Below are 12,621 nucleotides of genomic sequence, written 5' to 3' on the forward strand. Positions count from 1 at the left end.
AGCAGGCAGATGGGAATGAGATGGAGCATGTGATACAAAACACAGCTGTCTGTGTACAGGTGTCTGTGGGCAAAGTAATTCTCCTAGACGGGGGAGAGGTGGAGCACATAATGAAGGACATCTCTAGCACACTGGATCAGTTAAGCTGCAAGTAATAAGGAAGCTGCTTAAACACTGGTCATTATTTTTCTCACCTGACAATTTATGAAGTAGGTAGTTTCTGGCAGTGTAAGTCACACACACCAGCTCTTTCTGTCTTCGCTTCATAAGTCTTCGGTGTGTTGGTTTTTATCCTCCTTGTTGCTTCACCATGACCAATGGCACCATAACTCACATTCATATTCAAGGGGGAGAAAAACGGAGAAGGGTCTGGGCTATGGAATCTGCCTCCTTTTATCAAGATAATAAAGTTTGCCCCAAACCACCCTTCCCCAGCACACCTCCACTTAGGTCTTAAGGGCCAGAAGTGGGTGCCATGCCCACCCTGCAAGCGAGACTGGTAAAATAAAAAACAAGATGGAGTGATTGGTTTAGACCAGAGGTCTGCAAAGTGGGCCAAATTTAGCCCACCACCTGACTTTGTACAGCCTATGAACTAAGAATAGGTTTATACATTTTTAAATGGTTGGAGAAAAAAAAGTCAGGAGAATATTTCATGACAGGTGTATTGTATGAAAGTTATCTCTTGGCCCACAAAGCCTAAATTAAAAAAAAAAAAATTTGTCGAAAAGTTTGTCGACCCTGCTTTAGGGCAACGTGGATCATTACCTCCCGTTAGAAACACTGCTGTTCTGAACAAAATCACGATTCTGGCAGCAGAAGGAAGCAATGGATATCAGGCAGGCAGCTTTCAGTGTCTGTCACATAGGCGAGTCACCACACTGCAAGCCTGTGACAGTTATCTAATCTGAAACAGCATAAGCTAACAGTTCCCCCTCTCACCACAAACATAACACAAGGGGTTTTTTTTGGAAGCCCTCTACCTCAAGGACATTTTCCCTAACTGACCAAATGTGTGGGATTTTGAAAGAGACTAGTAAAAAGTAAAAGGGAATACAACGAAATATCTGGCTGGCTGTGCCCCAAAAGGCTCAATGAGGTATTATTTGCTCAATGAACTTGCCCCCAGCCAAGGGGCAGGTCCTCAGTATTACAGGTCCAGAAAATGGGTCTGGTCGGTGTTCCACAGAGTTCCACAGTCTCATAAAAGCTGACACAGATGGTCTAACTCACTAGGACATGAAGACCATAAGCCCAAAGCCAATGTGCTCATTTTTAATGGGAACTATAATTTAACTATCACACAAGCCAATGTCCTCATGATGATAAATGAACCTGATGGGAAGCCAAACTGTGGTCTGAAAGCCATTAGTGAGTTCAGAGACCAAGCCAGGAAGTTAAAGGGAAGAGTCACTTATTTAGTGCACCAGGCATGGAGATCGGTCCCCAGGCCAGGGTTCCATCTCCCAGTGCGCTGTGCCTCTGTTTCCATCATATATCCCTCTCCATCGTCCCATCTCATGCTTCAATCCCAGCCTTTTGTCTTACTCTGTACCTTTAAGTTTGCTTTACTTGTCTCTAATCTCATTTATCATGGGTCCCATTTCAGAGTGGAACCCTCAGAAGCCGGTCTTGAGAGCTTTTATGTCCAAGCTCTTAGGGAATAGTCACCCTAGTAGACAAGCCTACAAGTGCCAAATGCCTGGGCCTCTTACAGATTAGGCATTTGGTATTCCTCCAACCCCATGTGGGAAATGCACCTGCTCTGATGGGCCCAGGTGCCCTCTGATGCCTCTCAACCAGTAACAAATGGCCAGGTGACGATCAATAAACAACGCATGCATTTTATAATATTTACTGACCACCTACTATGTGCCCAGTCAATGGGGATACATCCATTAAAAAAAAAAATGTCAGTCTCCACGGAGTTCTCATTTCAGGAGAGACAGGAGTGATAGGTAATAACAACAAAACATATAGTAAATGGTGATAAGCAAAAGAAATATAACAGGGAAAGGGAACAGGAAGTGTTGAGGCTACAGGATGCTGCACTTTCAGTTTGAGTACCCAGGGAAGGTCTCAGGTAGAAGGTGATGTGTGAGAAAAGGCCTGAAGATGGTAATGATGTAAACCATGTAGATTGCTGGGGGAAAGCATTCCAGGCAGAGGGAACAGCAGGTGCAAAGTCCTAACTTAGGAGGAGACCTGGTATGATCAGATTAGCGAGGACTGTCCTACTGCCAAGAATTGTTTTCTGAGCAGCCGAGAACACAGTAATGATCACCCATCCTCCTGATTCCCTGCAGGAACTTTCTACCTTCAGCAAAGACTTTAATACTGTCCAAACTTGTGGGTCTGGGTCAGAAGGGACCTTGAGAGCAGAGGGAAACATTGTAGCTTCTCAGGTGCTCCATTTGGTGGAAGAGGAGTAGCAGCAACTCTGAATTTTTAGAACAAACTTCTTCCTCATGAGCAGAGAACTGGGCAGTGGCAGTTAGAAGATCTTTCTGCAGTCTGGTAGAATGGAACTAAAAAAATGCCACTGGCTTCTATCTCTTCCAGCTCCTTAAGCCAGAGGCAAGCCATGAAATGAATCCTCCAGGAATCTGAATCCCTTGGCCCATTCCTGCCAGGCCCCTTTGCTGGAACTGTACCACCCTGTACCATGGGTGGCTTCCCAGTCTATGGGCCATTGCTCACTCTATCACTAGTGCCTAGAAATACCCTTCTTGGGCTAGATGACTCCCCCATAGAGAGGTGTAACAGTTAACTATTGCCATGATAATGCTGCAAAACGAGCCACCCCTAAATTCACAGGTTATAAGAACAAGCATTTGTTTTTCTTGTTTATGTGTCTGTCTGCAGGCGGTAGGTTTGGTTCCAGGCTTCTGTAGGCTCACATCTATTCCCCTTTCTCCATGTTCTCCTTGAAACATCAGCTATCAGGGACCTGTTCTTCTTATGACAAATGGCAAGTAAACGAGAGGCCAAACCCAACTGTGCAAACATGCTGGGAGCTTCTGCTCATACCACATCATGTCTGTTCATTTTCTGTTGGCCAAAACAAGTCAGATGGCCAAGCCCAAAGTCAATGGGGCAGGAAAATATATTCTGCTCCCAGAGGAAGAGGAAAGAGATTGAATATTTGCTGAATAATCTTTAATCCATTATAGGGAGCTGGGTTAGGACTTCAACACATGAATTTGAGGGGACATAATTCAGCCAATAACAACCTCTTTAGTGGGAGGAGATGCAAGATCACACAGCAAAGCAGGGAGAAATGAAGAACTGAGGTCACTTTTGCCATTAACAACCACAACTGGCAACACCAATCTAGCTTTTGCCCCGAGCCAGAACAAGCTCTATCAAAAGGAATCAGGGTTCCCTGGAGAAATGGCTGTTTCAATGACAGAAGCAGGAAATATACAAGATAAGCCTGGAGCATCTTATAGTGCAGAAAGTAAGGAAGTGCCCAAAAAAGAAAAAAACCCCACGCATTGATGGGGGCATGTCAAAGGGACATAGGAGCCAAATGAAAGAGCTCCCAGTGACCAAAGTGGGAACAACTTAACAACAGTATAAAGTAGTATTAGATTATAATCCAAAGTATAAAATAAATATCCATGAGTCCATTCTGATATAAATAAATGATTGAATAAGTTAATAAATAGAGAGAGGTAAGGGAAGAGAAGGGACAATTTTCATACGTAGAAGAATTCCAAATAAATTATGTAGATACTCTACTCTAAAGGAGGGGAGTATAACTCCTTAAGTGTGGGCTGCAAAGCGACTTCCCTCCAAAGAGGACAGTACGATGGCGCAGGGTGGGAGGTGGGTGGTGGTGGGGGTAGGGGTGGAGATAACTTACAGTACAGAAACCTGACAAAGTCTATCTCAGCAAAGTGATCAAGGTCATGTGATGAGATGAAAATGGCACTTTTAACTCTGTGGTTTTCCTCCAGAAACCTATAACCCCAGTCTAGTCATGAGAAAAACATCAGACAAATTCTAATAGAGGTCCATCCTACAATATGCCTGACTATACTCCTCAAAACTGTTAAGATCATCAAAGACAAGGAGAGTCTGAGAAAACATCACAAGCAAGAGGAACTTAATGAAACATGATGGCTAAATGTAATGTGGCATCCTGGATAGAATTCTGGAACAGAAAAAGACATTAGTTTATTCATTTAACCTGTGGACTTTATTTAGTAATAATATACCAATATTGGTTCATTGATTATAACAAATGCATCATATTAATGTAAGATTTTTTTCTGTAGTTGGATTTTTAAAAATATTTTATCTATCTATCTATCTATTTATTTATTTATTTGGCTGCACCAGGTCCTAGTTGCAGCACATGGGATCTTCATTGCAGCATGCAGGATCTTTTAGTTGCAGCATGCAAGATCTTTTTCAGTTGCGGCATGGGGATCTTTTAGTTGCAGCATGCGAGATCTTTTTTAGTTGCGGCATGTGGGGTCTTTTAGTTGTGGCATGCAGGATCTTTTAGGTGCAGTATGTGGGATCTTTAGTTGAGGCATGCAGGATCTTTTAGTTGCAGCATGTGAGATCTGTTTTAGTTGCGGCATGCGGGATCTTTTAGTTGCGGCATGCAGAATCTTCAGTTGCGGTATGTGGGGTCTTCACTTGTGGCATGCAGGGTCTTTAGTGTGGCATGCGGGGTCTTTAGTTGCAGCATGCAAACTCTTAGTTGCAGTATGTGGGATCTAGTTCCCTGACCAGGGATCGAACCCGGGACCCCCGGATTGGGAGCGTGGAGTCTTAGCCACTGGACAACCAGGGAAGTCCTGTAAAACGTTAATAATAGGGAAAATGGAGGTAGGGTCTATATACTCACCTTTTCTGTACATCTAAAACTGTTCTTAAAAAAGTCTATTAATACAAAAAAACTGATAGAGTTGAAAGGATAAAGAAATACACAATTATAATTGGACACTTCAACTATTCTCTCAACAATCAATAGAACTAGACAGAAAATCAGCAAGGATATAGAGGAAATCAACAACACTGTCAGCCAGCAGGATCTGATCAACATCTGTAGAACACTCCACCCAACAACAGCACACTACACATCCTTTGCAAGCACCATAGATCATACACCAAGATAGACCATATCCTGGGCTATAAAACAAACCTCAACAAACTTAAAAGAATTGAAATCATACAGTCCAGATTCACTTGGGGAATAAAATAAGTTCATACTTCTTATTTATTTACTTAATAAACTTATTTACTGAAGCATAATTAAACATTTCTAGCACAGAAGCTGGCACACAAAAGTCTGCTGGATGAACAAAATAGTGAATGAATGAATGAATAAAAAAGAAAATATCTTGGGGGCCAATATTGGGGGGGAAATCTTACTTTATTAACTTATTCAGCATTAATTAAAGGTACTTTCTATGATTCATTGAAATTTTTTTTTTTTAATTCAGAAAAGCTCACAGAATCCAGGACACAAATGTTCCCTGTGCAGCAAGAGGGTTGCATTCCAAAATGGCCAGCAGATGGCGCCAAAGGATGTGGTTCAGCCCATGAGGTTGTGCTTCCGCAGACCTAGAGGTCCTCCTCACCTCTCCCAGCCATGAAAGGGAGAGCCAGCCCAGTCCTTCCTGTGTCTCCCTCTGCGGCCTGAGGACCCCCACCAACCACTGCTAGGGTAAGGATAGTAAGGATGCAGAGAGAGCAAGTGTAGGAAATGCTAACGTGATGCTTGGCAGAAAGAGAGGCAAGGAAAAGTGGGAGTAAGATGAGGGTTGGTGATGGGAAAGATGTGAGGACACTGAAGTGTGGGTGGCAAGCATGGAGTGGAGAGAATGCGGATAGGAAAGGACAAGCAAAGTCCCTGAGTTTGGGGCATGGGATGCACAAGTGATGGGTCACACACTTCCATCGTGCCTGGGAAAGGTCTAAAAGAGCAGTCCCCAACATTTTTGGCACCATGGACCAGTTTCGTGGAAGACAATTTTTCCACAAACCAGGGGAGCGGGCGGGATGGTTCAGGCGGTAATGCAAACAATGGGGAGCGATGGGGAGCGGCAGACGAAGCTTCGCTCACCTCCTGCTATGCAGCCCGGTTCCTAACAGGCCGCGGACCGGTACCGGTCCTTGGCCCAGGGGTTGGGGACCCCTGGTCTAAAAGGACAGGTGTGAAGGCTAGCAGTTTGTAGATTTGTCGAGGAAGTTGCCTCCAGGTGGCTTCTATTTTGTCCGTGAAGCAGGAGACCATGGTGCCTACTGACAGTTGGTGGGGGAGGGGAGGTGTCAGAGTTGAAGGGGAGCTGACAAGGGAAGCCCACGAGGACTGCTGGCCAGCACCAATGGTGGGTCTGGGGGATGACGCCATTCAGCTCAGCTTCTTCATTCACTTGTTCATTCATTCTGCAAATATTCATTGATAACCCACTATACCAGGCACTATTTTGGACAATGTAACCTACATCCTGGGGAAGGGGTGGGGGGGACAGATGGACAAATAAATAAACAAAAAAAAATATGACATCATGGAAAGAGAAGGGCTATGAAGAAACAGGCAAGGGGAGGGACAAAGAGTGCTGGGAGTGCTGTGAAACGGGGTGCTTAGGGAAGTTTTCCTAGAGAAGTGACAGCTGATTAGAGAACTGAATGCAGTGAGGGAAAGAGACTTGCACTACCTGGGGGCAAGCATTCCAGATAAAGGGGACAGCTAGGGCCAAAAGAAGGGGGCCACGGAAGGAAGTGGGGGCCACAGAACAGATCACACAGGACATTGGAAATCACCTTTTATGCTCAGTATGATGGGAATCACTGGAAACCAGGGAAGCACATAACTGGATTCATATAGTTTAAAGGATCACACTGGCTGCTGTGTGGAGAACAGGCTGAAAGGGCCAAGCATGGAAGAAGGGACACCAGCTGGTCATTATGAGAAAACACAGCTTTCATGTGAATATACCATTATGTTTGGCAGACCATTAATTAGACAGGCAGTTCTCTAGAACTGAACCAGCAGCCCACCTCACTCTGCACCTTGGGATCACCTGTGGGCTCATCCTGACAGCCCCGAGCAAATGCAGAGTGACTCAAACCAAAGGCACTTCACTCCTACCTTTGTTTGTAGGTAGGGCAGACATTCCAAGTGGCTCCCATGAAGGGGGAGCTAATATTCCTCACCTATTCCAGAGCAGCAACCGTGGAAAGAGACAGTATTTGCCAAGTAACCCAGGCCCCCTGAAGGAACATTTCTGAGGCTTCCACAAAGCCACAACTGAACACCTTGCCCATGGATTCACTAATGCCCACAGCACAAGAAACCATGCAACAAATTCTACATAGAATCCAGTGCCAGGAAAGAACTTTCCTCTCAAGTGACCTCCCACAGGTGACAGAAATTGTATAGCCGGCATAGGCACAGGTGTTGGCCTGAGCGTGCCATATTAGACACCACTAAGAGTCATTTGAGTTTCAATCAATGCCACGGCTGTTTCAGGAACCTAATCACAGCAAGGAACTCATCCTGTGTCCCTGGTACATCCAGTCTCTGGTACATATTTCTGGTGGGCATATGCACTCATTTCTCTTCGGTATATACCCAGGAGTGGAAATGCTGGCAGGCACATGGCCTGCTTTAGTAGAATCTGCCACCACAGTCTCCCAGTGTGGCTGTACCCAGTTCCACTCTGTCTGGTAATGGCCTAAGATTTTTTTTCGATGGCACCAGCCTCTTCTTTTTATCACATAATAACTAGAATAAGCCTGCACTGTGGCACAAAACAGACCTTGGATCAAGTCACAGCATCACCACCTACCTGAGTGATCTTAGGCACATTACTTGCATTACTTAACTCTCTGGAGGTTTTGCTTCCCTGATGGGATAAATCACCCTCCCCAGCCTGAGCTGGCATCCATGTCAAATAAAGAGACTCTACCTCCAGCACTTATGACTACCCTCCTGACTTGGGCACACCTGAAGCTCCCCAACATGCAATCACCAAATAAACATTTCCAGCCCTTCACCCTCATAGAGTTCTTCAAAATTCCTACACCTGTGATCCAGAGACTCTAAGTATTACTTTCATCCCCCATACTTATGTGATGGGCCACTTCTGTCACCACTTTCCCTAGCACAGTTGGTGGGGAAAATCCAGGACATGGGGAGGGTCCAAGACTGGATCACTTGTCCATTTAAGTATTGTTATGGAAATAGCTCCAAGATATATTATGTTAACTAAAACAAGCAAAATGCAGAACAGGATGAATACTTTGTCACTTTAGCATAAAAAGGAGAGAGAACAGTATACATTTACAGTGACATATCTAAAAACGGATACACAAGATACTAATAACATGCGGCCATTGGAAGTGGCAATGGTATTGGGGACAGGCGTGGGAGGAGGTTGTTCAGTGTATCCTTTTATGACTTTAGAGCTTTAACTACATTGATAGATCCTCTATTCAAAAAAATTTTTTAAATATATACTTACAGTTTTTCAAGTTATGCATCAGGTGAACATGAATCCCTGACATAAACTCCATGAGGGATGTCTGGTGGGTCAACCCTGGCAAAGCAAGGATGCCTATTAGATATGTCCATGTATGTGTGTGTGTAGGGGTGTATATGCATGTAGGAGGGTGTGCATGTAGGGATGTGCAGGCAGGTGCAGGGAGGCGTGCAGAGGAATATCTATGTGTTAGACATGTCCATCACAGCCTGAGGTGAAGGGGAAAAGGATGTAGAGTCATATCAAGGGCACTGCCCTATACTTCTGAAGAGTGGACCCAACCTAAGTTCATACAGAGTTAGACCAGGGGGTGCACCTGACTTTTCATCACTTCCTCCACCACCCAACTCCTCCACCCTATAGAATTCAAACTCTGTCACTAGAAATCTGGAGTAAGAAAATGACTAAATGTTCTTTAAGGTTTTATGCATGTGTGTAAGTGTAGTTGCGTATAGGTGCAAGGGTGTGGGGTAGTGTATCTGTGTGGGAGTGATGTATGTGTGTGTGGGTATATAAGGGGTGTATATGTGAGTGTCTGTGTTTTCACTCAGCAAAAAAATGGCTGGACTATCCACCTTCCCAGAAGTCAACAGAAGCTAAGCCAAGGGCCAGACCCAGGGCCCTGTGGCCAGGTGACACTGATTAATAATTAACACATCTGAGCTTGGCATGGAGCCACAACAGGTGTCCCCTCCCATAAAACTCACCTTCACTCCATGTGGCCATGTTACCCGATCAGGCTCTGAGAAGTCTGGCAAATGGCCAACAGGCAGACCCAGGCCTGTCCTGAAGGAGCTGAGGCTGGGCAGTGAGGGGCCCTTACTCCAGAGGGGTCTCACGGGCAGGAAAGGAAACAACCACAAACAGACTGGGGTGAGGGAATGCCCCTTCCACTAAAGGCAGGCACCTTCCTTTCTGGGGGTATAGCCAGACCACAGCACCCACACCATCCCTTCACTCAAAGAGGATATGACAGATAAACACACACACACATACACACACGTACACACACAAACACACACACACACATACACACAAGGCTAAGAAAAACGGAAGAGAGAAGCTGAGGAGCACAGGAAGGGCAAGCCTCTTTTATTATCCCAAAATGCAGAGTATTGAAGGCACTTACAATAACAAGTTCGGAGATGAGGGGAGGCATGGGGAGATCAGAGGTCAGAGCACAGAGGTAAATCAACAGACCCCACCCTGGTCACCACCCAGCAAGGAGAAAAGGAAAAGCTACAGGGCCAGGTCTGAAGCCATTTAGATGTCTAGCTCTACAAAAGATACAAATCCATTCTCCAGAGGATTAGGAAATGAGGAGTACACAACAGCAAGGGGCAGGGCTGAATGTCACAAGTTAGTGGTTCTTTAAGGAACACGCTTGGCAGCGAGGAGGCCCTCAGGTCCCCTGCTGGAAGAGGTCTCGGTACATCTCAATGAGACGGGCAGCCTCCCGCTGGCCAGAGAGCAGAGCACCATGGGTGGTGGAATAGTACTTGCGGTGGGTGGCCTCACCTGAGAACAGCACCTGCATGGGCTGGGCAGGGGGACAGGGAAGTGAAGGTGGAGGAGCAAGAAAGGCTATCTGTCTGCCCCAGAACCACCCATCCATACTACAAGTCAGAGAGGAATAAGCAGGCATCTGAGATGCAGGTACTATTTCCACAGGATGAGGAGTTGCCCATCCCCATCTTCCCCTGCTTCTTCCCCAAACATCCAGGCCTCAGTCCTTTCTGCTCTGAGGCTTTCATGAGTCCTGTCTCTACAATTTCAGAGACTCACTGTGCCTCTTACTAGTGAACTCAGGGAATGATTTAACCTCCCTAAGCTTTGATTTTCTCATCTCCAAAATGGGTTTATACCCTCTACTTCTGAGAGTGGGTGTAAGAATTAAGTGAAATAATGTATCTAAAGGACTCAGAACCTGAAAGAATATAAGCACTCAATAAAGTTAGGCAGTAATTTAACAAACCTTTATGGAGCCTCTATTAGGTTCCAGGGACTGTTCTGGGCACTTGGAAGATAAAAGGTGACCAGGCAGCTGCTTTGAGGAGCTTCCTTGCTGGTGGGGAAGCCAGACACGAAACCCAATTACTAAATGGCGTCATACGTGACGTGATGGGTGTTTGGGCGAGGTGCTGAGAGCCCAGGAAAGAGGCCCACTGTCAGGGAGATCACACAAAGCTTCCCAGAGGACAGGACCTTTGGGCTTCTTCTCGGAAGATGCTGGATAAATAAACAGGCAAAGGATGTTTCAGGAAGAAGGAAAAATGGGGGCAAAAATGCACCAAAACAGGCCTGGTCTAGGAGACAGTGAGAATTTTGGTATAGCCAGGGCTTAACCTTAAGAAAGGAAGCTGTTTAGGTGGGGTCCAAGCACAGAACTAATGCTTGCATTCCAAGCTTGAGTCTGGATTTTACTCCAGTACATCTCAAACTGAATGTGCAAAGGTACCAGCTGGGGACCTTGGTAGGATGCAGTTTTTAATTCATCAGGTCTGGGGTGGGCTGAGAGTCTGCACATCTAACATGCTCCCACATGATGCCAGTGCTGCTTGTCCATGGACCACCCACCTTGAGTAGTGAGGTTTTAACCCACCAACAAAGAGCCCACAGAGGTGGTTAAGCTGAAAAGTGGGCACATATTGCGGCAGAGGGCAAGCTCCCTACTCCCACATCCATTCTCTTTCTCCTCAGTAACAAAAATCCTGTCTTTTAACTGGGTCCATTGCCATCCAGGAAAAAAAAAAAAAAAGATGTATCCCAACCTAGTATCCCACTAGCTGCTGGTGGAGTCATGTGACTAAGTTCTAGCCAATCAACTTCAAGTGCACTGTTGCTTCGAAACACCGACTCAGCCCAGGGGTTCCCTTCTTTTACCCATCAGCCTGTCACAGATATGAGAGCAAGAGCAGCAGCCTCCACAGACCTCTTGGACCACAAGGTGGCCTGGAAGATGGAGCCAGGTGCTACTGATGCTGGGCCCTGACACGTACCTCCGGATTTCCTTTTATGTGACCTAAGTAAAGTTCCATCTTGTTTAAACCACAGTTTGTTTTGTTTTGCTTTTTGTTATATGCACTAGTCCTAACTGATGCAGGTGACAAGAAAAGGTGTGCTTTTCAGGAGGATGGCTGTAGCAGCAGTGAAGGCCTTCTCCTCTCTCTCCCTGAGCACAGCCAGGGCAGGCACAACACATGTTGGTTGACTACAATCTTCTTCACCAATTACACCAAAGAATTATTTTAAATATAATTCTGTTGGGGTTTTAACATTTATTGTATGTGTGTGCTTGGTGGGGAAAACTCAAAATTTACTTCATGGGAACAGAAATATATAGAGATAATTTCTTTCCAATTTATTATTTTTCTGTGTATATTATTACATAGTTGATGTAATTTGGGGGAGGGTCAGTATTCTCAATTTTATTTTCTAAAACATATTGGGGAAAATAAACAAAACATACTCGGTCAGTGCTGTCCAAAAGAACTTTCCACGATGACAGAAATGCTCTATAGTGACACACTCTAACATTGTAACCATGAGTGACACGTGGCTCTCAAACTTGAAATGTGGCTAGTGCAACTGACGAACAAAATGTTGGATTTATTACTTTAAAGCTAATGGCTACCATATTGGACAGCACAGCGTTAAATGGCTCAGTTTTTATAACCTCAGGAAAGAGTTTAACACATCTCAATTTGACTCTGTTCTTCCAGATGTTGAGTGCACATTGTCTGTTTTCTCCTTCATTATGGGAGCTACTCCATCTATCTTACCTTGGCACTCCTCAGTGAATACTACCCTTCCACTCCTCCCCTGGACCAAACACACACACAAAATGCCCACCGCACCCCTCACAGATCCCCTCACTCTGCACCCCCTCCCTCACATACCCAGCACACCCACACTCACCGCTGTCTTGGAGCTCTCCGTGTATGGCAGGGGCTTGGCCAGCTTCTCCACATCTGCCCCACTCGAGCCCACCTGTGTATATGAATAGGATCCCCGGAAGTAGGGGTTGCTGCCCCAGGCTGAGCGCAGAATTCGCCGAGGCTTTGGAATGTTGGGGTTCCCTGTTGGGTAGTGAGAAGAGCCAAGGCAGGGGAGA

At 45.5% G+C, this 12,621-nt stretch overlaps 1 protein-coding gene across 5 annotated transcripts in view; it reads right to left on the reverse strand.

Annotated features, from left to right (window-relative positions):
* Positions 1-9,571: 9,571 nt before the first annotated feature.
* Positions 9,572-12,621, reverse strand: part of SMOX (spermine oxidase) — a 38,902-nt gene continuing 35,852 nt past the window's right edge. For 2 of the 5 annotated variants that reach the window (XM_065892064.1, XM_065892062.1), the window contains 3 exons: positions 12,426-12,586; positions 10,483-10,572; positions 9,910-10,047 (listed from right to left, as the gene is read on the reverse strand). In XM_065892064.1, the coding sequence (XP_065748136.1) occupies positions 9,910-10,047; positions 10,483-10,572; positions 12,426-12,586 (389 nt within the window). Of the gene's footprint in view, positions 10,048-10,482; positions 10,573-12,425; positions 12,587-12,621 lie in introns of all 5 variants that reach the window. The other 3 variants (XM_065892063.1, XM_065892065.1, XM_065892067.1) reach the window with 3 other exon arrangements.

Source organism: Phocoena phocoena, chromosome 15 (genome assembly GCF_963924675.1).
Source record: "Phocoena phocoena chromosome 15, mPhoPho1.1, whole genome shotgun sequence".
NCBI classification, from domain to species: Eukaryota; Metazoa; Chordata; class Mammalia; order Artiodactyla; family Phocoenidae; genus Phocoena; species Phocoena phocoena.